The 26,605-nt window shown below is 32.4% G+C and overlaps 1 protein-coding gene across 1 annotated transcript; it reads left to right on the top strand.

Annotated features, from left to right (window-relative positions):
* Positions 1–4,474: 4,474 nt before the first annotated feature.
* LOC143052266 (organic cation transporter protein-like) lies at positions 4,475–16,581 on the top strand. The gene is made up of 10 exons (XM_076225254.1): positions 4,475–6,045; positions 7,270–7,516; positions 8,910–9,013; positions 10,155–10,309; positions 11,797–11,965; positions 12,378–12,590; positions 13,091–13,317; positions 15,121–15,302; positions 15,836–15,987; positions 16,312–16,581. Exons 1-10 carry the CDS (start codon positions 5,903–5,905, stop codon positions 16,373–16,375), a joined length of 1,656 nt encoding a protein of 551 aa, XP_076081369.1. The 5' UTR covers positions 4,475–5,902; the 3' UTR covers positions 16,376–16,581.
* The last annotated feature ends 10,024 nt before the right edge of the window (positions 16,582–26,605 follow it).

Genomic DNA, 26,605 nt, shown 5'->3' on the forward strand with positions numbered 1-26,605 from the left:
ACAAGTTTGCTGACACCATATTTTCATTTTATTACTTTAAAGAATATTTCAAAACCTTTCTACCTATACATGTAATACTTATCTGCTATTTTCCTGGTATTTTCAACTTTGTTACCTTATTGGCCTGTTATTCTAGATTTAAGTGATTTTCTAGTACTTGATTTTTATGTATGTAATTTCACGAACGCTTTATTCATCTACTGGTCAAGATTAAATTGGGAAAAGTTTGAGATCTCATAAAACTGTTTTAATCCCACGAAATGTGTATGCATCTGTGCCAAGTTAAAAAAAAAAAAACCTCGTCAGTTGGTGTCGTAAGTCATTTCTTAATGTTTTTACTTATTTTGGAGAAATAGTTTTCAATGGTAACTCTTTAATCATTTTTGTTTAATGTACTTTACTTTTATGGAGCTTGACATATTTCATAGAACTTGTGAGAGAGGGGGAGGGGGGCTCCGTGACCAAATGGTCTAAGCAGTTACATACATGTATGTAATCACTAGCCATACAACACTGAGGTTGCGAGTAGAAGCCCGCTCGTGTGGTTGCACTCGTCTGCAATCTTTATTCACTAGGTTTGTCAGTTTCCCTATCGAATGTTGCCGGTGGTTTTCTCTGGTCACTACGGCCACTCCACTAATAAAAACTGGCCGCTACGAAATAGCTGAAAAGTGGCGCTTAAAAGTGGCGTTAAAATACCAGCAATCAATCAATTAGATGAACGGTTTAGCTAGCTATAAAACCAGGTTTAATCCACCATTTCCTACATAGAAAAATACCAGTACCAATTCAGGAATATGACGATTGTTATATATTCGTTTGATGTATTTGAGTTTTTCTTTTTGTCATTTTATAAGGGTCTTCCCATATGATTTTTCCCCGGAGTTCGGACTTTCTGTTTTTTTTTTACTTTCAACTTGTTTGTTTCCGTATTTATGTCTTTTCTTGTGGTTGGCTTGCTGTATATGTGATGAACATTCTATATCTCCATTATACATGTAGCTTTGTAAGTTCAGTAGTTTAGTTGCGTTTGTACAAAAGTTTGAGCAACACAAATGTATATTTAATAAAATAATCGTCCGTATTACTCGACAGTCGCATGTATTCCAATTTTTAACGGACATCTTAATCGTACTGTAGATATAATTAAATAATCGTTGAAGCTTAGGTTTGATTATTTTACATAAACTATCAGATGTGTAAGACTATATACGTATATACAATGAACTGCAATCTTTACGATAATCGTAAGCATTAACTTAGGTAACATTTATCACGGTAGGTATAGTGTCCAGCTAGGATCGTGGTTTTCCGAGTGATTTGTTCCGTTTTTTCGAGTGTAGCTCGGGATTTTTTTGAGTGAAAAAAAAAAACATCTGATAATGTCAATTAACTGCTAATTCGTAGATATAGTAGTTTTATGACTACCCAATTTATTTTTATTACTTTACATTGTTTGATCAACGAAGTAGCACAATTTCCTTTTATATAACAAAATAATGAGTATGTATTATTCTCCGGGCTTTTACGAGAGCAACTGTGAAATCGTCCAGGTTTTTTAACGAATGGTCCGGGTTTTTTCAAAGAAAATTGTGATAAAAAAAGATATTCCTGACTTGAAAAAATGACTTTTGCTAGTTTATAACTGTAATCTAGTGAAGAACAATATCATATCAAAAAATCACAAAGCCATATTACTACGGCGTTCAAAATTAACCCTTTTCAATTCAATTCTGTTCGGAAAACGTTCTACCACAACATTCCAGTATTAAATTAGAAATTATCGGATGTCTATAAAAATGTCTACCGTTGTCCGTCCGTCGTCAGCAAGTCGGTAAATAACCCCAAAACGCTGGAAACAATTTACATGAAATTTCGGGGAATTGTTTATATCTATTAAGGTATCCTCTTTTTTCGGATTTTAAGGTCATCAATGACATGGCGAATAGCCAATGAGATTCCGTAATAACATCTTATCATTCTTGATAAGCAAATCAAATTCACACATATTTTCGTATCACTTTTTCGTATCACACTCTGTGCAGTGTGATACGAGAAATGTCTATTCAGATATAGATAATAAGCCAAAACCATAAGAGAATGAACTTTATTCCCTGAAAACGCTACGGACGTAGCATGCGCTCATGTATGGTGCAGCTGTTTATCAAAAACGCAGTAAGAAACCTACTGAACAGGAGAAAAGAATCAGAAAAATTCTATGTAGTGAGAAATATTTTAAAGAAAGAATTTTATATAGACATGCAGTTATCAATGAAATTAATAGTTTGTCAGCTAAACACATTATATGTACGTACGTCTCAATCCAAATTGACTATGCTTACATTATATAATTGGCGTCATGAATATATTTATAATGAATATAGTTGCTAATGTCTGTGTCTTTTTGGTGTCTTGTGGACAGTTGTCTCATTGGCAATCATACCACATCTTCTTTTTATATGTAATTTATAAGAAGTGAACAACAACAATATATACAAATGAACGATTGATTGATTGATTGATTGTTGGTTGCTTAACGTCCAGTGGCAAATATTTCATGCATATTCAGAACGAGAACAAGTTCACAATAAATACAATAGGTAGGTTGTTCTAATAGAGGCCATCTAGAATGATGGTCGGGGAAATTTGGACTGCCACTGGAAAATGAGGGTACATTGGATAGGGACAAACATTTTGCCTTGCAACAGGCCACCTACGGACCCCTCAAAGAGTTGTTGCAAGGGTTCTTAAGTACTGTCTTTACACGAGGCATCGGATTTAACGTCCCCTTCTGACCGGACGCGACTGCGAACTTGATACATCCCGCAAGCCAAACGGACGCCCCACTTCAGCAAGCGTTTTACTGCCGGTCGGGAGAAGACCAAGTGACCATATTTCTATACCCCAGTCACCCTTGGGGATTACAAATGAACGATACTTGTTTATAAATTTAATCGTAGTATACCATCAAACTGATGAATGCATTTGTTTCGTGCCTTAAAAAGTGCATAATTTGAACTCTTTTTTATTGTTTTAAATGCAAATACACTGACATTTAACATTTTAAGCTATATAAAATTTGAATAATCACTCGATAAAACACGGACGCACTCGAAAAAGCCCGGTCTGCTCTCGAAAAAAACCCGAACACATAGAAATGAATTTAGTCTTAAAATGTCGTTTTCAATGCACTAACAAGAATTTTTGTAAAGTGCCTGTATATCTAGTGATATAAGGATTCTATTAATGCATTTCCATCGACATTTGCATTGGAAAGTGTATAAAATTGGCTTTATTCTGATTTTTGGAATAAAAGCATTCATTTGTAAGGCTAAATTCAACTTTTTTTTTAATAAAAATAATATCGAATTGATAATATATTTTTTATCTTACATTATAACACATCTTGTATATATTGTATACGAAAGATACCAAAGGGACAGTCAAACTCATAAATCTAAAACAAACTGAGACAACGCCATGGCTAAAAATGAAAAAGACAAACAAAAAACAGCACACACGACACAACATAGAAAACTAAAGAATAAACAACACGAACTCCACCAAAAAACTAGGGGTGATCTCAGGTGCTCCAGAAGAGTAAGCAGATCCTGCTCCAAAATGCACCGTATAAAATGCATATGTGACCAGGGAAAAAGCAGCTTCGTTTATTATTTTGGACTTTAATATAAAATTCTCAATTTTGATATTTCAGACTTTAATTCTCTGTGTTATATAATTTATTTTATTTTATAATTTCGTTTCTATTTACATTTCATATCCAGGACTTAAATTAAACATGCTTTGTTATGCAATTTAATTCTTAGTTTGGACATTGAGTGACATGTTTCAATCTGTTAGCTAATTAGTGACATTTTGCCTTATTCACAATGTATGTTCTTAATTGTCTTAATCAGATTATCATTTAATATTTATTCTTCAAGTTCTAAAAATAGTTTAATCTTTGTCCGTGAACAATATCACTCAAATTAATTGTTATTTGTTATGTCTATACTTGTTTATTCAATTGTGTATAAATACTTGTTTATAATTTTAATAAGCAAGATTTGGACTCAGGACTTTACACTGAACACAGTCCATCTGTAATAAAAGTATTAGTATTCCATACTGAATTATTGGTTTATTCATCGCTAGTTCCAGAGTCTCAAAAGTTAGGTTTCACCAGTATTCAGAGTTCATAGTTCTCATTGCTATTCACAGCAATCGTTCGTTGTGTGATCAGGTGCATCACACAGTTTCAGTAACAAGAGGCCATTCAGTCAGGCTCTTGTTACACATCCTAACAAGTCACCAAGTTTCCCCGGTGACAGATATAAGAGAACACCTACTTTTAAACTGTTACGCGTCGCATACTAAGTATAGAGACATTTATGATAAATCTTAATTAAAAGACGAATTTAAAAAAAAGGAATTCTTTAAGCTTACTTTGACAAATTTTAAACTAACTTCATTTCAACATGTTTAAATTACAGGTTCTAAAATATAGCTAAGAATTGTTTGTATTGTAGTAAATTTAAGTCTTTGAAATTTTATTCAAATACGCTATTGAACATTACTAAGAGCCAATACATACAATGATTTTGTATTCTATAAATTAGTGCATTCAATAAATAAAAGCAGTCATAGAACAGTCTCATTTTCATACTGATATTCGAAATGACTCGTTTCATTGCTATTACAACAAATATGTCATAACAACATGACAGAGAGTTTTGTTTCGGAATATTCTAGATAAATATACAAAAAGCAAATTTTAGACAATGTACCCTCCTAAGCCTGGAAGTGGCTAGTCACATATAGTTAACGGCGTTTTTCTCACAATGACGTTCTACCTCCATAAGCCTGGATATGTCGTGGCTGGTCACATTTTTTATCATAATCACTCGAAAAAACACGATCCTAACCGGACACTATACCTATACCATGTTTATCTTCTCTTTCATTGGAAATTATATACAAGTATAGATAATGAGCGGTCTCGGAGTCACGGAATGGTTTTGTTTGTTATAATATGAGAACTACTTAGTGTGCAAACGGCATATGTTGGCTTGGGGTCGCTTGTTCGCATAAAAGAGTCCGGGTGGTCGTGCGTTCGATAGACGACAGGGTAAAAAAGGACTTCAAAATTTATATTTGCTGCTTCTCTGCTTACCACGCTGCATTAGGAAGTAAGACTGGTTGTTTCGGAGTCAGAATAATGTGCCCAGGTAATGTGACATGACTTCTGGCGAACTGTTACCTTGTGAACAAGCACGTCAAATAAACCGGCTAAACGAGTCTTTTACAAAGCAGGGTTTATAATCAAATTACGTCAACATGTTCTCGTTCTGAATATAAAAGATGTGGTATGAATGTCAATGAGACAACTTTCCACAAAGACCAAAATGGCACAGAAATTAACAACAATATGTCATTGTACGGGCTTCAACAATGAGCAAAGCCCATACCGCATAGTCAGCTATTAAAGGCCCGAAATGACAATGTAAAACAATTCAAACGAGAAAACTAACGGCCTTATTTATGCATATTAATTTGCAGCGGAACTTAAGCAGCCATTTATCGTCATCATCTTCAGTGGAAGTTGTCAGCATTTATATCGTAGTGCAATAACAAAGCAAATGACATGAAATTTAAAAATTAAGATAAGAGATTGAGAAAAAAGAAAGAAAAACAAATTATGCGTACAATAATTGTGTACTGACTGCGTAAATTTAAGTTTGATCAAATTATGTATCATCATATACATGTATATATATATATCCTATTTATGTATAAATTGTAATTGTTTATCATTAAAATAAAATTGACATTTTAGTATTAGGTCAATGTAACACATGTGATTAGGATAAAGTCTGTTTATTATTAAACATGAAAAGTTGATATGAAGTTTGACGACATTTTAACACAAATTGGAGCATTTGGACCGTACCAGAAGAGGAATTATATACCCCTACTGATTGGCTGGACTCTTACAGGACCATTTATAACGCTTTCTGTATTTGTAAGTGGAGTTCCTGATCATAGGTAAAATATAGCTTTAGACTTGATTCAAAGTATATACTAAGAAGATGTTGTCCCACTGAAAACTTAACAATAATAATTAATTAGATTATTTCCACAAATCATATTTAATGTATGCTCATTCTTGACAATATTTTAGATATAACACTATTTAACAATGTTGTAATCTCGTTAAACAAATATTTATCTTAAATATATAAATTAAAAGCAGACCTTAATAGTATGTCTCTATGTATAAACCACATGTCGTGCTTCGATACATACTTTAATGTTAATTTTCTCGATAATATGATTTTCCAACAACAAAGGACTTGTATATCTCAAAAAGAGCAAACCAAGGAGTTTATATATGAGAGAAACTTACTCCTTGAGAAAACGGACAATTTATTGTGATTGTACTTTTTACAGCCGCCGTGTTAAGAACTTTGCTTTTATGCATTTTGATTGAAGTATTTTACAACTCTTTTTTTTCTGAGCTATTTTGGCATTGTAAAGACAGATTTATAAATCGAAGTACTGCGTAACTATTTTCACACATATTGAGTTGGTACATAACATTACAGGGAGATAACTTTATAAAAAGCAGCTGAACGTTTAAGGTGGTACCTAGAGGTAGACAACTCTGTAAAATCAGTTAAACGTTTTAATTACGTTGTGTTGTTAAGGGAATATTAAGCTTCTCAAAGATCAAAATTAGTGTTTATCAAACTTCTATATAACCAGAGAAATTTTTCTGATAAATTGGTTGGTTTTTTTTTTTTTGAAATTTTATATTTTTGTCGAAGGGTCAGAGTAAATATTTTGTCAAAATTTTATGAAAATTAAACGAGCCAAATAAATTTTAGTCAAGGTGTTAGATACTACCTTTAAGTTCTATTGTTAAGAAAATATTTAAGTTTTTCAATGGTCAAAATAATGTTTGAAAACAATGCTAACTATCCAATGAAATTCTTCCGAGGAAGTGTAGTTCAAGTGTTGTGAAATTTCTATATTTTTTCAAAAGGTGAAGGTCAATATTTTGATAACATTTTATGAAAATTGAACGAGCCAAATTAATTTAAGTCAAGGTGTTTGGTACTTATTTTTCAGCCATTCTCAATCAACATTACATAAGAATGCTAAGCGCCCATCGTAAAAGAACAGCAGAAGGTAAAGAGATTGACTAGTGATTATGTATTGTCTAACATTTTTAGATATTTATCAAACATATTTCTATATTTATTTTAGATGTAGAATACCTGGTTACGAAAACGATACATATGCAATTCAAGGACCCGAACATCAACGACTGGTTGATGAATTTATTCCACCATCAACAAATGACAACCAGGTGTATGACCAGTGTCACGTGTACAAAGTTAACCAATCAAATACAGTTTACGATAACTGTAGTCATCCAATCAATGCTACCATATCGACATGTAGATCATGGGTGTACAGTAAACTAGTCTTTGATGACACATTCGTAATGAAAGTAAGAATTTATGTGACCGGTAATCCTTTTTAAAGTGTACCCAATACGTTGACTAATATTAATTTGGCTCGTTTAATTTTCATTAAATTTTGACAAAATATTTACTTTTATCCTTAAAAATTTGAATGAACCATTTTATCAGAAAAAAATCATTGGTTATATAGCAATTTAACAAACCCTCATTTTGATTATTGAGAAGCTTAATATTTTCTTAACAATGCTATGTGATTAAAACGTTTATCTGATTTTTACAGAGTTATCTCCCAGTAGTGTTACAAATGTAGGCACCACCTTAAGCATGTTATCAAGCATAATTCTGACAAATATACAGTTAAATGTATGACTTTTGACATGCTGATATACCTATTGTGCGGTTAACTCGAGACAAATAAAATGATTAATCTGTTTGTCTACTCTGTGTGGTATTTTACTATGTATGTTATATTAATTGATCACCTTTGTTTGTTTGTTTGTTTTGTTTAATTCAGTTGGAACTGTCATTGAAAGTTTGTGTTATATATTTTGGAGACCACGTTTTGATTGCTCTGTATCTACTAAAATGTCTGTGAATTAGTCTGTCTCTCTTTTTATTCTATGTTGGGAATTTCGTTTTAAGTAATGTATATTTGACATTTTTTTTTATCTCGACCTTGTGAATGAAATTCATTGAGAGCATTGTGATCTATGCTAGAATGTAAAATGATTTTATAATCATAAATTTAATTACTTCAACATTCACAAATAATTTTGCGTTCGATCAAAAAGCATAAGTTGGAAAATAAAACTGACAACATCGTTGTTTGTTTTCAAATGCCATAAACTACAGATTTTTCAAAATTGCAAAAATCGAATTAATTGTCAGATTAAAAGAAGAAATATATAAGTAAAATTCATGAAAAAAATTGACGACTTAAGTAGTACAAAAATTATAAACTAAACAATGTAAATTGAAATCAATCAGCATTCCAACTTTGGTTGTATACATGTAATTGTCTCAATGGCAATCGTACTACATCTCCCATCTTATTATGTTCTCTCTGACTTATGTGTTGATTTAAATTTTTAGAATACATGAATTGTTGTTAGTGTCTAGAAATACTACGACTAACCATCTAATATGTCAATATAACAAAATTGATAGATAAGACGGGCCGGTGGTTTGCCTGTTTGAATGGTTTCACACTTATGCTTAGTCTGTTATGGCACCCTTTTTGGCTTGCTGTTTGGTGTAAGTCAAGGCTCTATGTTTATGCCGTTCTTTGGCCTATAATGGTTTACTGTTATAAAATCTGACTTTAGATGGATATATGTCTCATTGGCACTTATACCACATCTTCTTATATCTATAAATAATAAGTTTTACTTCTGACACCTTGTAATATTTCTATTTAAGGAAAATTTAGTATGTGAAAACAAATACAAAGTTTCCTTGTCAAAAACTATTTTCTTTGCTGGAATCCTGTTAGGATCTATAGTGTTTGGAGTTATTTCTGATGCGTAAGTCAACCGTAAACATTAAGTTTTTGAACAGATATTTAAATCAACAACAATGTGAACCATTTCATCATTGATATGGTTATATTTATAAATTAACTGTTTACAAAATTTTGAATGTATTTGGCAAAACTTTTAGGAATTTTGGTCCTCAATGCTCTTCAACTTCGTACTTTATTTGGCCCTTTTAAACTGTTTTGGATTCAAGCGTCACTGATGAGTCTTTTGTAGACGAAACGCGCGTCTGGCGTATATACAAAATTTAGTCCTGGTATCTTTGATGAGTTTATTCACTACATACAAAATACATGATAAAATTTACATGAAAACTATGGCGCGACATTCGGAGCCAACAACGCTAATAAACACATGTAGATTAGTTTCTACACACATGACATCCTTCATCAGTAACACTCATAACCAAAAGGTTTAAAAGCTCTAATATTTTAGACAGGCCTCATAAGGTCAACCTTTGTTCAGTCAAAAAATGGAAACTTAAAAAATCCAATACTCAGAATGAGTACTGTCTGTGACGTCATCAGTAGAACGCAGGAACGTAATTTTTCAACAAATAAGCTTATTTCCTATCTAGTCAATATATTAGCTATGATTCCTTGTGATATTGGTCAATAAATCCTAATTTGAAATTTGAGGTAAAATAGAAGGCCATTTTAGGATCTTATCGAACCTGCTCCTTTATGGCTTCTTCACATTAGAACGAAATTCAGGTAATATGTAACCGTGACCGTAACAGCAACCTAACAACACAACACATCAGATTAAATATATAAAGATCAATACTAAGTTTTAACAACAAACCAGTCTGCACCATTAGTAAAGCTGCAAGCAGGCTAGAGTCCGTCCTGGAAATCTACAAGTAAAATGCTCTAAAACAAAACCAGCGATACGACACCATCGCCGTATAAATTAAAAAACATTTTGAAATTAGAAAAAAAAAGCAATGTAAAGCTTGCCAAGATATAAAAAAAAATACATTATTATTATTGCGTTTTAATGAAAAGATGAAAAATGGTGAAAAGAAAATATTGCTTTTCTTCATTCATTTTGTTAAATCTTTGTTATCATATTTAATCTTTCCCTATACATTGTATCTGTCTTTCCAAATTTTGCATGTTTTTGTCAGTTTAGGCAGGAAGAAAACTGTATTGGTGTCTGTGTTACTTATGTTTTCATCCGGAATGTCTCTAGCCTGGTCGATTAACTACCTGATGTTCGTTATTCTACGCTTTTGTAATGGTATGTCAACTGTTGGAGTCTTTATCACAGTTTATGTCCTCGGTAAGTCTATCAAAAATAAAGGAGGATCTGATAATAAACTCATCATAGATACCAGGATTAATATTTTGTATTCACGCCAGTTTCGTCTACAAAAGACTCATCAGTGACGCTCGAATAAAAAAATGTTAAAAAGCCAAATAGAGTACGAAGTTGAAGAGTATTGATGACCAAATATTCCTAAATGTTTTGCTAAATACAGCTAAGGTAATCTATTCCTGAGGTAGAAAATCATTAGTGTTTCAAAAATTCAAAGTTTGGTTAACACTTAAGGTAGATTCATGGTATACCGCCATCTTGGATTGCACAATCGCAGTACAAAATCAGTCTAATTATTTGCCTAAATCTGCAAATTTGGAGACAGATTTGCAATTCAATGGTTAGACTGTTTTTTTCTATTTGAAGACAAATTGTTAATTAATCGTATTATTCAAAATATTTTAACAAATATCAATTTTTTTGGTATAAAAATTATTTTTTTCAAATGAGCCATTTAAGGGGAAATAACTCTTTTAGTACAAAATTTATACTGGGCTAATAGGGAAATTTTTTATTTTTACTTGTAGCAAGAAAACAAGTTCGGTGACACCATGTTTTCTTTTTATTTTCTTAAAACATATTATGAAACCTTTCTTCTCACAATTTATTTCAAAATTCTATTTCATAGAATTTTTTTTATGCACACTAATGTGTTTTTTCATGAACAAACTAACCAAATTTTGGCAATTTTCAACGACCCATAGCTTGAAAAATATCACGGTGACCCATACTTTTTATTAAATTTTTGAAAAGAGCATAATAAAATCTTCATTTTGGCAAATTATGAAAAAATTCTGTCTCAAAAAATATATACTTGTGATCTACCTTAATTTATAATTATGAACATATCAATGATAACGCAAGTCAACCCAGAAGTGCTGACTACTGGGTTGGCGATACCCTCGCGGAATAAAAACTCCACCAGCAATGTGGGTCGTTCATTTCTGTAATTTTAAAGACTTTCTATTCTTATTTAGTTTGACCTTTATTTGTATTTTAGCAGCCAATTAGTCTGTATTCTATATTTTTTATATGTTTTTCTGTATATTAGTTTAACTTTCTTCTATGCCCCATCCAGACTCATTAAGATGATAAATCTTGATTCAGGGAGATAACTCTTAAACTCTTTAAATCGGTTATACTTTGCACTTTAGTAGTTCGTGTAAAGGAAGTTCCTTACTCTCTCGGGATATATTAAAAAAAATGCTTGACACAAACGTACCATTAATTTTTAAGAGTTTTTGGGCGGGGATTGCCTTTGTTAATATTGTTGTAAATACGTTAGTGATCCATCTCAATTAATCCCGATAATGAGTGTACACGGATTCCACTGTACCTTCGCATCTCTTGGGAGGTGATAGAAATAACAGAGAGATCCACGCACATATATACATATATCAAAAATTGTGACAATTTTAAAATTATAACACTGAAAATTTTTTCTTGAACAGCTATGAAATGGGTTGGACCTTCTAAAAGAACGTTTGCTGGACTAATGATGGGCTTTCTTGGAACAGTAGGAACTCTGATATTTATTCTGGTTTCGTACTACGTTAGACGATGGAACTTGATCATTATTGCATTTGCGGCCCCTGTTGGTGTCTTTCTCGCTTTGTGTTGGTATGTTTTGTTTTTCAAATAGAGAACTAATAAATTGAGAATGGAAATGGGGAATGTGTCAAGGATCAACAACAGAAAAATAGATAGGAAACATTTCGGGAAAGGCGAATACAGAATTATGGCTTGCATATAGTTAAGGATGTAAGCGGGCTCCCAACACGCCCCTAACCTGGGACAGTTAGGAAAAAACCACTTCCAAAGAATAAACTAAAAAACAATAAACTACAACATATAAAAAAATGAAGATGTGGTATGATTGCCAATGAGACAACTCTCCACAAGAGACCAAAAAGACACGGAAATACACAACTGTAGGTCACTGTACAGCCTTCAACAATGCCATTAGTCGACTTTGTCTAAGGATTTAGATAATGTGTGATAATATAAAACTGGCAGTATTTATCTTTGATAGGTTTATACCCGAGTCTCCAAGATGGTTGTGTGGAAAAGGTAGAAAAAAGGAAGCAGCAGCTCTTCTTCAGCACGCTGCTTTCATTAACGGGACAGAATTTATAGAAAAACATATGGAAGAAATACCATTAGAAAAAAAAGAAGCGGGAAAACCATGGCTCCTGTTTTCAAATAGAACTTTGGGTTGTCGTACTGTTGTGATATTTTATAATTGGTAGGATATTTTATTTTTCATTTTCGTTAAAATTTGATTTTTTAAATACATGTATTTATAGATTATCGTTGATCATCTAATTACAACGTGATTGATTTTTCTCGCTTGAGTCGGTACGGCGAAAGTGAGAAAAGCAATCGAGTTGAAATGATATACACTTTTAAACAACCTTAATCTTTTTTATTTCAAAAGTCCTATTTCGTGTTCATCATGTGTGATAAACAGATTTTAAGCAATTAAATATACGAAATTATGTACGCAAATGTCCAGGAAGATGTGGTATTAGTGCCAATGAGACAACTCTCGATCCAAGTAATAATATATGAAAATAAACCATTATAGGTCAAGGTATGGACTTCAACACGGAGCCTTGGTTCACACCGAACAGCAAGCTACAAAGGGCCCCAAAAAAGTACGAGAGTAAAACCCTTCAAAGGGGAAAAGCAACGGTATAATCTATGTAAAAACGAAAAACGAGAAATACTTACTTTTCTTTGAAGGATGGTAGTCAGTATGGTATTTTTTGGTTTGTCGCTCAATACTGGAATATTGTACGGAAACTACTACATTAATTTTCTGTTGGCCACTTTTATGGAATTCCCAGGGAGTGCTTTGCCTATTTTCATGATAGACAGAATTGGAAGAAAAAAGAGTTACATTATCTATATGACTGTAGGAGGGTTTTCCTGCCTCAGTACAATATTCACAGTTAATTATGGCGGGAAAGGTAAGACTAGAAATGCTTCTGTTCAAAGTCATTTTAATGATGTACAATGTATGTAGGTGAGGTTTTGGAATTTGTGTCACATGTTCGAACTCCATGTTTTTTCCATTCAAAACAACTTGAAGGTAAAATATTTTTCCCCATAACACCCATTTATCTGATCACATACACTAAATAGCTCATAAAGGTCATTTGCCAAAATTTAGGCAGATGTTGATTTCTTTACGTTTGATTTAAGACCCAAACAATACCAATGCAAATAAAAGGTCAAAGTCTGAGTCAGCTTTTTTCCCCGTCATATTTTAAAAATCAATATCTCGAAAAGGAGCTCCATTACCTATCAATATTTCTATCCTATTTTGTTTTTTTAACTAATGGTCTTCCGACTTATAGTCGGGCTTATAGTATCAATTTTAAATTCTTGATTCTTTTAAACGTGCATAACGTCTGATAGAAATGGATGCGGTGTTGGAATAAGTACAGCTTCTCCTGCATGGAAACATCAACTTATTGGTGTTGTCTCTTCTTATATTTGGTTTCCATCATGACAAGGGTTAAAATGAAAAGTGTTTGTTTTTTTATTATTTGTTTTTAAATTTTCCAATCAATTAATTTAGAAAAATACATATTATGGAATACATTACAGTATCAAATCTACGTGAAGAACGGTATAGTTTATTTAAACATTTATTGTAAGCTCTTATTAAGGCTGACTGGTTTGATACTTGTATACTCAAAAATGTATACGGTAAATATTTTTTTCTCCGCTAAAAAAAGCACCTTCCCTTCTTCGTGTTGACCAATGTGTCATCCCCGAATTAAACATAGAACCGAACTTGTTCTAACAAGGACACCACGATGGCTGACCAATGTGAAACAAGACATATTCATCACTAATGAGCAAAGGAGGACTATCTGAGTGTTTGTTTTAGTTTTGATATTTTGTTGTTTATAGTTTCGTCGTTCTTACTACTAGTCTATTTACACGTGGTGGCGTGACGTACTGTAACCGAATCGAGTACACCCAAAACATAGTTGAAGCATGAACTTGTGTATTACCTTTGAATATGTGTTAATAATTATAATATATATACGATAATGCTACTACCTATATTTACTTTGTATATGTTATACATTTGTATAAGTTCAAATGACTTGAAATCATATAGTTTAATATATACATGTAAGATAATTTCTATACTCATTCTGTCACCTGTAATTATAATATACTATATATATATGATGCTCCTGTAGCGCAGTTACTGCGTCTGAGTTTGATTAATAAAGTTTGTATTTGTATTTGTTATCTGTTTGTTTGCAACTTATGAATTTAAATACTCCTTTGCTCTCTACCATCTTTCAATAAAGAATAAAAAGTCGCAGTTAGAAAGGTTACTTACTATTCATTCTACAAGTTTAGAAGATTTAATATTTAAACAATGTTTTCATACAGTTAAGTACCCAGTACTTTAGTTCGGCCATGGTATTACGTATACATGTATTTCTAATTGAAATTTGCTGTTAGAAAATGTGTTATGTCATTCTGAATTAATTCAGTTACTTCGTCGTATTTATGGTTTATTGTCTGTGTTTGGCTTTTACTTCTCGTACCTTTTTAAACTAGGCTTATGATTTACAAATATTTTGACTTCGAGCATTACTAAGGATACACTAATTTTCAAAATGAGCATCTTGTGCAGTACAATTGAACATAATCGTTGATATTATAAACTCATGTGTGTATAAAATGCAACTTTTGTAGAACATTACGAACAATTCAAATTATGAACAATCTTTTTATTTCAGAACTGCAATATTTAACAACAGCATTAGCTTTAGTAGGAAAATTATTTTCAACTGCAGCGTTTGCAACTATATACGTCATTTCCGCTGAAGTTTTTCCCACTGCCATACGTAATACAGGAATGGGATTAAGCTCGTGTTGGGCACGTGTTGGAGGAATGATCTCACCTTTCATAGCTGATACAGTATGTACTTTATACATATATTCTCATTATACTTGCATGTATTATCCACCAATAACATATTTTTCCGCATAATCAGATTACCATGGGAATGCAAATTATATTGAAATTTCACTGGTGTTTCTTTTCTTTTTGTAAGCATAAACTTTTAAAACTATCTGTTGAGACCATAACGTCGTCCAATAAAATCTGTACAATTATGCAATGTAAATACAATGTATCAATAGCTTTAGACACGCCAACCAAAATTTACGAACGTCCCAAGGCTGTTTATTTTATATAAGTTCAGATTGATACAACATGGTCGGGTTGATATTGTGTTATCACCCGTTTTACTATCGTATATCAATCGCATGTCACAGGACTACGATTAAATATTAATTCAATATCGACCCGGTTATCAACCCACGGTTGTGACGAGACTGCCATTGGCAGCTTATGTGGACCAAGAAGTCTCTGGATGCTGACCTGACCGATATCACAAAGCCGATGCAACAATCTTTATTCATTGAATTTGTCAATTTTTCATTATTCAGGCTGGCCTCATAGGTGGCACCACTGGTACTGCTATACCTTTGGTTATATTTGGAGGTTCATGTTTAGTAGCAGCAGGTATGACGTTACTACTTCCGGAGACGCTAAACCAACATCTACCAGAGAGCATAGAAGATGGGAAGAATTTTGGAAAGTAAGTTGTATAGGGGGGGGGGGGGGGGGGGTTGAGCGCTCATAAACATGTTTAACCCCCGCTACATTCTTTATATGCATGTCCCAAGTTAGGAGCATTTAGTTCAGTAGTTGTCGTTCGTTCATGTCTGCCCTATTTGTTTTTCATAAATTGTTTTATTATGAATTAGGCCGTTAGTTTTCTCAATTGAATTCTGTCATATTTTTAAAATCGGCCATACGGTGCATGTTTTCCGGTTAGAAGAGGGACATTAATTCCATAGCACTGATAGTTCATTGTTTGCGTCTGTAACAAGATTTTTTAATGAATTTGTTTCTTCTTTAGGGAATTAAACAAGAAGATACAAGAAGAAATTATCGTGAAAACAGAGGAAACTTTGACACAGTAAACGTGTACGGAGACGGTCTTAACGTCAAGTTAAGAGGTTCATATTTGTGACATTTGTTTTAATAGTTTCAAGACAATTTTCCACGATAAAAATCACTTTAAAAATAAATTGAACTTATTCTTCTTCTATTCAATTGAATTAACATCGATATTTTCTTCAATACGCCACATTAGTTAAGTATTGATGATTAAACAAATGAGCATGCTGTGTGTTTGTTTGTTCTTATTTAGCTAGAGGTATGGGGAGGGTTGATATTTCAAAAAAAACATGTGAAACCCCCGCGCCATTGATGCGCTGTCCAAAGTCAGGAGCCTCTGGCCTTTCTTAGTCTGGTATATTTTGATAAGTTTGAATTATTCATGTGTTTCCAAGTTTAGTGTGACGTTCATTTCTATTCCGGATGCGGGATTTTCTCGCTATGATCAAGGCCCATTAGAATCCTATCAATCGGAATGACAAACTTGCATGACAAAGGTCAGTAGTTACCAGTGACCCCATTCATGTCGCTCATCTCAAAAACGATTATGTAGTGTATATTAATACCAACACGAATACGACCAGGCTTGCACTGAAATTACACTGAACAGAAATGATTTGAGCTATTTCATAGCTGAATATTATTTTATAAACAATTGGGCACCTATAAAAGGGAAAACATTGAAGACTACAAGTATATATAAAACGTTACAAGAATGCATAAAAGAACTAGCGTGATATGTCTTATTTCCCTACTATACCACTATGTGGTGTTCCCTTGGAATAGCACTGACGAGTCAAGTCTACATTTGGAAATGATTGATTTTCAATACTAGTATACAAATTATGACGTATTGTATAATTATATACAACTTTCGAATTCGGTGCATTTCCGTTAAAAACTTGGTTTTATTGAACATCATTCGTGCGTTTAAGGGCATCGTCACTTCCGTTTCGATGTTGTGCAAGTGGTTGAAAAACTATGATGCTATTTGTTCTAATCATTCGGCAAATTAAATTCTCATAATTGACAATCCTCACGGCTGTCATTAAGGAATTGTGATTAAGTACCTACAGAACAAACATTATTTCTAGTTTATTCTGCACAATGGCGATCACCAAGACGCTTGATGAACGTTAACAGTACAGGGATACAAGCAATCTCCTCTATCTGGTAAATAACGTCATAAAGGCGCGAATAATTGACGAGTTTTTTCTTGTGGAGGACAAACTCGAAAATGGTCTATTGTCTGAGAAGCTACTATAATGCTAGTACTCACAGTCGGAAACCCGGTTGAAATAGAACAAAAGAATCGAAGCTCTTTGTTAGATAAATGTTGACTGTAATGTTTACTATAATGACAAAAATTTTAAAAGTTAATATAAACAAACAAAATTACAATTTTCTTCCCAATTACGAAGTGTTTTATTTTGCGTCTGGCGTTGATGAGTTTATTTAAATGTTTATGAATTTTCGAAAATTCCACCTGACAACCGATCAGACAATAGTTTTAAGTTGAATCAATGCAGACAAGATCATTAACTGATGTTCATTAGCTGGTTGATGCATTGGTCTTTTTAAAATACAAATGACATATAAGGATCGTAGTGGTAAAATCTATCGGTTTCCAAGAGCAAAATTGGTAGAGCCTCATCCAATGGCTTCCATTTCTACGATTGTGAAAATGAACTGGCGTAATGGGGAGATAATTTTGACGAAGTAGAATCCTGACTGCTCAATTCAAATATCTCCATAACAATCTTTGTAGTAAACTCATCATATAAACCAGCTTAAAATTGTGTTTTGTTTAAAGAGAAAACTAATCAGCGACGCTCGAAATTTATAAAAGGCCATACAAAGTTGAATAGCATTTACCACCAAAAATAATATTTTTCTGTTCAATTCCTAATTGCCATACACACAAGTTTTTGCTTCCCTGTTCCAACAATGTCCTGGTAAATGAATATTGACAAGTAATATCATACAGGAATCAAAGGAACCTATGCAAAGACCGAAGATCGGTTGCGACAAGAGCGAATGTTTGTAATTGAAACATAGTGAACGATTAATACTTAATACTTAATTACTGTCTAAGTAAGTTCATGGAGCTGAAAATGAAAATTTATGTCTTCAAGAGAGTATAGGATTATTGTTGTATACCTTTGTTTCGTTGACCTTTAGCGACTTGACCGATTTATTTATTGACCTAAGGGGAATTCATCGAGAACCACCACTTTATCAGAATATAATGTTTATCTGGTCAAGGACACTTTTTTAATACCGTATTGTTTGTGCCAAATTAGATCATTCGTTTATTATTTCAACTTATTTTCCCTATATTCCATAATGTTTTTTTTTTTTTTAAATCGACGTGCCATCAGTAAATGCAAAGGAAACAACACAATCTTATCCGATTATTATGATTACAATTGTTTAAAAGTCACTATGGCCTCGCCAAATCAATACCTAGTTGTAATCGGTGTATAATTTAATTTGGTGAGGAGGCAGTATTACATTCTCTAATAGTAATATGAAACTTCAAATTTAAAAAAAAGAGTCGATTTGATTTATATACTTGGATGTGTATTGTAACCGGAGGGGTTTTTACGTGGTGTATTTTCTGTGTCAACTTTTACATATTTACCACAGACCGTATAAAGAGTAGGTGTCGGTATCCTGAGTCTCTGATCCTTCATATTTGGCTTTGCAAAACTTAACACCAGCAAGTTTTCATAGTTTTTAAAGATAAAAACACGAAACATGTATATGAAAAGTAAGTAAAAATTCACATAAAAGTGACATAGCTCAATCTGTCATTTTAACCTTTGTCTAGGTGCATTATAAATCAAGACACAATAGCGACATTGTTTTTAGATGCAGTGAAATGCATTACACCTTTCGTGTAGACAGTGACTGAGGTCTGTTTCAGACCAGTTAGACATTGAATTCTGTGCTAGGCCTTTCATGTAAACAGTGACTAAAGCCTGTGCAAGACCGGTACGCTCTTACTTATAAGCTAAAATAAGAGGTTGTCATATTAACCAAAGTGGCTTATGAAAACAACCCTAGTACAATCGGTGAAATCAGCAATTATTTAACAAATATTATTCAAATGTAAAGACTCTATTTTTAAATTATAAGTTGCAAATTCAACAAAATCTGAGAATAGATTCAATGAATTATAGCACAATAATGTAACTAAATATTTTGACTAGTTAAACAACAATTTTTATCAATAATTCATATTAACAATAGTAATTAAATGTTAATTTTACAACAGTCCATTTAAAGGGACATAATACGGTTCTAAAACATAGGGTCGCCGTTACAAATGCCTAAAGTTTACGATAACAAGTGTGATAACAAGTGTGTGTGAATTTAAAAAAGAGAAAATCCTTTATGCCATCAAAAATTTTCATAAATGCCTTGCGATTGAATTATTGTCTTTTTGTACACTAACTCGCCAAAAGTTTTCCGTATACAGAGAATTTAAGATCAAGATCTGACGTTAGAAGATCGACCAAAGCAAAGCACATATGAAATAGGGAAAGAACGTGTTGAAAGACTGTAAACAAACTTGAAACGGTAATAACTGTAAAGAACAAATTCAATACAAAAATCATTTAACCACTGTTCAGGGAAAATGATTGCCAAATGGGAACGGATAAAATATATTAAAGACACAATCGATAAATATCATGGGTTACAATGCACTCACTTGTCACCAGCTTCATGTACTCTGTGATGATTGTTTATAAACTCGGTAAACTTCAACAATAGACTCAGAACTTGATAAAAGAGGGACGAAAGATACCAAAGGGACAGTCAAACTCATAAATCTAAAACAAACTGACAACGCCATGGCTAAAAATGAAAAAGACAAACAGAAAAACAATAGTACACATGACACAACATAGAAAACTAAAGAATAAACAACACGAACCCCACCAAAAACTAGGGGTGATATCAGGTGCTCCGGAAGGGTAAGCAGATCCTGCTCCACATGTGGCACCCGTCGTGTTGCTTGCAATCAACAATCAATGAATAAAATATGTTTGACGATAAAACATTACAAATTCATAAAAATATAAAGTAAAACGTTCACAGAGGACTAAATTAAGTATAAATGTATGCATTGATTAAATAATTTCGATATCATTAAAATGACAAGACGCTTGTTTCACATGACTTTAATATCACTATTAAGAGTCAGAAATTGACAAATATATTTGTTCATGTACATCAATACTAGTATCATGAAGCATCTATATTGTTACCTCACTCATGTGATGTTTTTTTTTCAAAGATGAATCACAAGTTATGTGTAGATCTTTTGTGTTTTTTATAATTGAAGAAACGACTTCCTCATCTGTAATATTTTCAGGCCACAATAATCGTTAAAATAGGAAAGATGTTTATTGATAGCAAAGATGCCGCGACAGAAAAAAACAATAATTATTCAATAGTAACAGGTATTTTTCCTTCACAATTTTGACAAATGTTTTATCTGGTAAATTTCAATTTTTTATCCTGCAATTGGGTGTTCTATTATACAGATACAGCCCTACAAATATCGCTATGCTGTATCTGTATACTATACAATATCGCTTTAAAGCTCCACCCACTGCCGGACTGAGTATTGTATTAACCTGCGTTACCTTATAATGTGTATTGCAGCCGCATTCCAATGACGTATTAATGGCGAATTAATGATTACTTTTATACGTTCTGTTTGTTTTTCAAACATTTTTTTAGAGCAATTGAATTACACCAATTTTCTGATAACATACACACATGAACAGCAGTCTTTTCTACGATGACACCTATCGATTTCAAATCTTGAAGTTGTATGATTGTGAAACAGAAACAACCATGTCAATTTCAGCATACATGTTTAGTGAATGTCGAGTCTGAAGCGTAGGAAAACTCGTACACTTCTGTTTCAAACTGGACAATGTTTTGTTATTTGTTTTTACTGTTGAAATTAGTTGTTAGGCCACACCAATTTAATTCCTTGTTCGACGGACCAGCCCGCACCTATTTTTTTCGAAACAGAATTTTTTTATTTTTTTTATAGTCCAGCTTCCTGCATCCGGAAATGTAATCATGTCTATATCCCGCACCGTTTTCTGTAAATATTATAAAAAGATATCTACATTTGTTTTTAAAATCACAGTCTAACCTGTATTTATAACAATGTTAAACCGCCTTTACTTTTCAAACTTCGCCTCAAAAATTTGCAAATTAAATATTTTTTTATTAAAATTATCAAATCGCTCGCTCGCCCCAATTTTTGGAGTCCGTAGAACAAGAAATTAAATTGGTGTGGCCTGATGTTACATGGTTAATTATTTACCTTTGGCGATATATTATTGTTGACCATTCGAGATTCTTTTTTTTTGCGAACCCGTCTTCAGCTGAATGTGTGATTACTGTATCGTATTACTACACGTGCCTCAAGGGATTTCAAATCGAAAATAAATGCAAAACATGCGTTTTTGTATCTTTCAAAACACAAATAATATACTGAATTAATTGCTGGATAAAGACAATAACTGTTTAGTGTCTTGAAATATCAGCTGTATGTGTACTCGGCTCGAAACCGGTGTAATAGCTCGCTAAAAGCTCGCATACACCTTGTTTCCTAGCCTCGTACAAATACAGCTAATATTTCAAGACACTAAACAGTTATTGTCTATATAGTGATCTGTAATATTTTCAGGCCACGATTTCAATAATCGTTTCAATAGAAAAGATGTTTATTGTTAGCAAAGATGCCGCGACAGAAAAAACAATATTCATTCGATAGTTACAGGTATTTTTCCTGCACAATTTTTACAAATGTTTTATGTGGTAAATTGCAACTCCATGTGATCAATTACACGACAAATCAAGTATTCTTGCAGATGTAGAAGATGTGTATATCTATATCTCTTCTGAACCCAAACACCTCTATATGGCTTTCAAACAGATCGCCAAAATGGTGACTGAGAAAACAAAAAAAAAACAACATTTGATGGGTATATATAATAGCCTGGGGTCCTTGCAAAACAGGTTAAGTTGTATAACTGTCGAACAGTCTATCATGGGATCCAGGCTTATTTTGTAAAATCTAAACTTACTATAAAGGCTTTAATGTTTTATGCGTTATTATCGTCTATCATGCACTCCCATTCTAATAAAACATCCACTTCCTCCAATAATAACAATAAATAAAACAATAACATCTGACCCCACGAAATACCAGAATAGTGTTGAACATGGCGTTAAACACCAGTCAATCAATCATTTCATATAATATGACCTCCTTGCACTTACCAAGTAAACTAGATGAATAAGAATATCTGCACAGTATGCATTAAATGCAATATAAATCATTGATAAAAAAAACGAAAAATAAATTAGTCACGTACGATAAACACCAAAACGACAAGTTAATTATGTTATTGTATTTCATCAACATGCATCTATCAACTAAAACATGCATACTTTGTTTCAATTTTTAGTACTATCTTTACAGTGAATTTCTTGGGAAAGGTAAAATATTTACAACAAATAAATCATTGTTGTGTATTTTGTGTTATATCAATTGATTATGTACAGTTGAGATTTTTTTTTAATAAAATATTTCAATAATTGGGATTCGGTGTTATTCGTTGTGTACTAATTTACGTGGCTTTCGTGGGTACAGGTGAACCACGAATTCAAATTCGAGGGCAACGAATTAAACATTTTCTATAGGCTTTGTATGCAGAGATAGGCAAAACCACGAAATAAAATATTCACGAAAGCGCTAGTGTTCCTCAATCCACGAAAATTGAGGCCCATTAAAATAAATGAATCCTAGTACATTTTAGTTTAAGATATTTTATATCTACTGGTATCAGTTCACACATGTTTTCGTTTGCACTCCATACGGTTCCATCGGTTTTGTTTTTACCCTTATGTGTTTATTCTTAGTCGATTTACAATATTTCAACATTGGTTAACTACTTCCGCCTTATTTCACCGCCTCGTTATCGTTCTTTTTGCTGCAGAGATGTTATCGGATCATCGTCAATCAATCGGTCCTTTTCTGTTTAGCTTCAATAAGCATTTTTGCCTTAAACCCATTTTTTTCGAGAATGACTATTTATTTTCTAACGTTTCATAATCATGCAGAGACAGTTAATGTGTTTGGATAAGGCGACATTTATTATCAGTATTTGGGTTTAAAAATATACCATGATAATTATGAATATATTAAAAGATATGGATTCTGAGCCCAATCCACTTTTCTTTTGAATAAATAAGAAATAACAATGTTCCATGTATTCACAAAATACAAAAAGGTCGTTACTTTTTGTAGGGCTCATTTACAACTATTAATGATCCTATAAATCCCAACAATTAACCATAGTTTATAAATTTTGAAAAAAAGTATTAGTGAAACATAATATAATGTCAGACAAAATTTCATATACAATATAGTCCGCGTTTATATTGCTTTTCAGTCCAGGACTATATTTCATTATGAAATAGTGTCATTGAATCGTTGTCACCTGCTTCTAGACAGTACATTACTATTAAATTCTGTTCATGAAAATATAAAGGTTAAATTCTGCCTTTTACATTATTTAGGAGTGATATACGGTCCAAGAAAATATTTTTAATCAAGTTAATATCTCCTCAAAGTACCAATCTGCCAAGAAATCGAGAGCGTTTCATTTAAAACAATCATAAACTGTATGTGTATAATCATTTTACTGTTTGCCTTCAATGAATGCAAAAAGAATCAAATCAATCTAAACCGACAAAAATATAATTACAATTGTGTAAAAGGCACAATGGCAACGCCGAATCAATATCTAGTTATACGTAGTGTATAATTAAAAGGAGATTACAAGAAAATATCATCCTTTGTGCCATCAAAATTCATTAATGCCCTAGCTGCAATTTAATAACTCGCCAATATTTTACCGTATACAGAGAATTTAACATCAAGAACTGTCGTTAGAACTTCGACCACAGTAAAGCGCATGTGCGAAAAGGAAAGCGTATACAAACGTGAACCGGGGATAACTAATAAGAACAAATTCAAAACAACAAACCATTTAACAACTGTTCAGGGAAAATTCAATTAAAAAATGGTAAAGGATAAAAAATATCAAAAAAGACAAAAACAATAAATATCATGGCTTATAATGCACTCACTTGTCACCAGCTCCAGGTACTCAGTGTTGATTTTTTATTAATGTTACTATCCGGTAAACTTCAACAACAGACTCGAAATGTTAAAAAGCCTGCAATCAACAATCACTGAATAAAATATTATTGTAAGTAAAACATTACAAATTCATAAAAATAGATATTAAAACGTGCACAGAGACTTAATTTAGTATAAATGGACGCACTGATTCAATAACTTCGATGACATTCAAATGACAAGAATCTTGTTTCTTATGATTTTAATATTTAATAGCACCATTAAGTGTCAGAGATTGACACAAACATTTTGTTCATGAACATTAATACTAGTTTCATGAAGCATCTATATTGGTACCTCACTCATATTAATTTTATTTTTATAAAGATGACTCACAAGTTATGTGTAGATCCATTGTTTTTTTTTTTTTTATCTGATGAGACGACTTCATCAATAATGTTTTCAGGCCACATTTGCAATATTCGTTTGAAAAGGAAATGAAATCAATTGATAACAAAGATGCCACGACAGAAAACCCATTCGTTCGTTACAGGTATTTTTCTGCCCATTTTTTAAAATTGTTATATGTAGTAAATTTCAATTACACGACACATGAAGTTAGTCTTTTCGAGCTCAAAAATTTCTACATCAAATTCTCTTTATCCCAAACACCTCTATATGACTTATTATAAACAGATTACCAGAAAATGTTCAGATGGTGACTGAAAAAACAAAACAATCGGTTGAATATTCATAATAGCATGGGATCCTTGCCAAACCGGGAAGTTGTGTTATTATCGAGCAGTGAGGCAGAATCTTGGACTTATTTTGTAATATCTAAACATACTGAAAAGGCGTCTTTGTTTTCCATGTGAATAGTGTCTATCGTAAACTCTCCCTCTAATATAACCTTATTGCACTTACCAAGTCAAATATGTAAACACGGATATCTGTATGCATTATGTTTTATAAATCATATACAAGTTAAAGTAAACAGTTAGTTCACATGCACGACAAACCACAAATGGACATGCCAATTAATTATTTATATTACATCAACATCTATTAAATAATAATTAAATAAACACTTTGTCTTTCATTTATATGCCCCACCTTTATGTTGTCTGGTCTGTGCGTCCGTCCGTCCGTTCGTTCGTCCGTCTGTGCAGCTTTTTGAAAATGCCTGTACCAAGTCAGGAATATGACAGTTCTTGTCCATTCGTTTTTGATGCGTTTTGTTATTTGATTTTGCCATGTGATTATTGAATTCCGAATTGATTTTCCTCTGAGTTCAGTATTTTTGTGATTTTACTTTTCAGGCTAAAGTTTTCGATAGAGGTAGTTTAGCACACATACTCCCTATCATATGATCTTTCTAATTTTAATGCCCAAAAAGAGATTTTTCCCCAAATTCACGGTCCACTGAACATAAAAAATGAAAGTGCGATTGGGGCATCCATGTACTATGGACACAATCTTGTTTTAGAATTATATTACCCGTTAATTTCGTCGAAACGGTACAATATATACAACAAATATTTTATTGTATGTCTGTGTTACACAGACCAGGAAAAATTTTCATTATGCAATAGTCACCATGAAATTTTATCAACTCCTTCAATATATTTTACTATAAATAAAGGCAACAGTTGTAAATCGCTGTTCAAAAGTCATAAATCGATTAAAACAAAACAAATATTGGTTACTAACTAAAACCGAGGGAAACACATCAACTATAAAAGAACTATAAAATTCTATACATGACAATATTTCACTGTGATATCCTTCCCATTACATAATTTTATATTGAAATACTGTCCACGAAAATATTTTAAAATCAAAAAAATATTCATCTACCAAATAAATGAGAGCGTTTCTGAATTTCTTTTAAATATTTTTTTATGAAAATTATGAGTATAACCATAATTTGCTGTATAGATTACTAAAGAAAGTTTGTTTGTTATTATCACTCAAATAAAACCTTTCAATGATATCGTTATTCAAAATATCAAATGAAATATTGTCTCAATGTGCACAAAATATCAATTTAGATAACATCCCTTTAAAA

The sequence above is a fragment of the Mytilus galloprovincialis genome, chromosome 11 (genome assembly GCF_965363235.1).
Source record: "Mytilus galloprovincialis chromosome 11, xbMytGall1.hap1.1, whole genome shotgun sequence".
Lineage (NCBI taxonomy): Eukaryota > Metazoa > Mollusca > Bivalvia > Mytilida > Mytilidae > Mytilus > Mytilus galloprovincialis.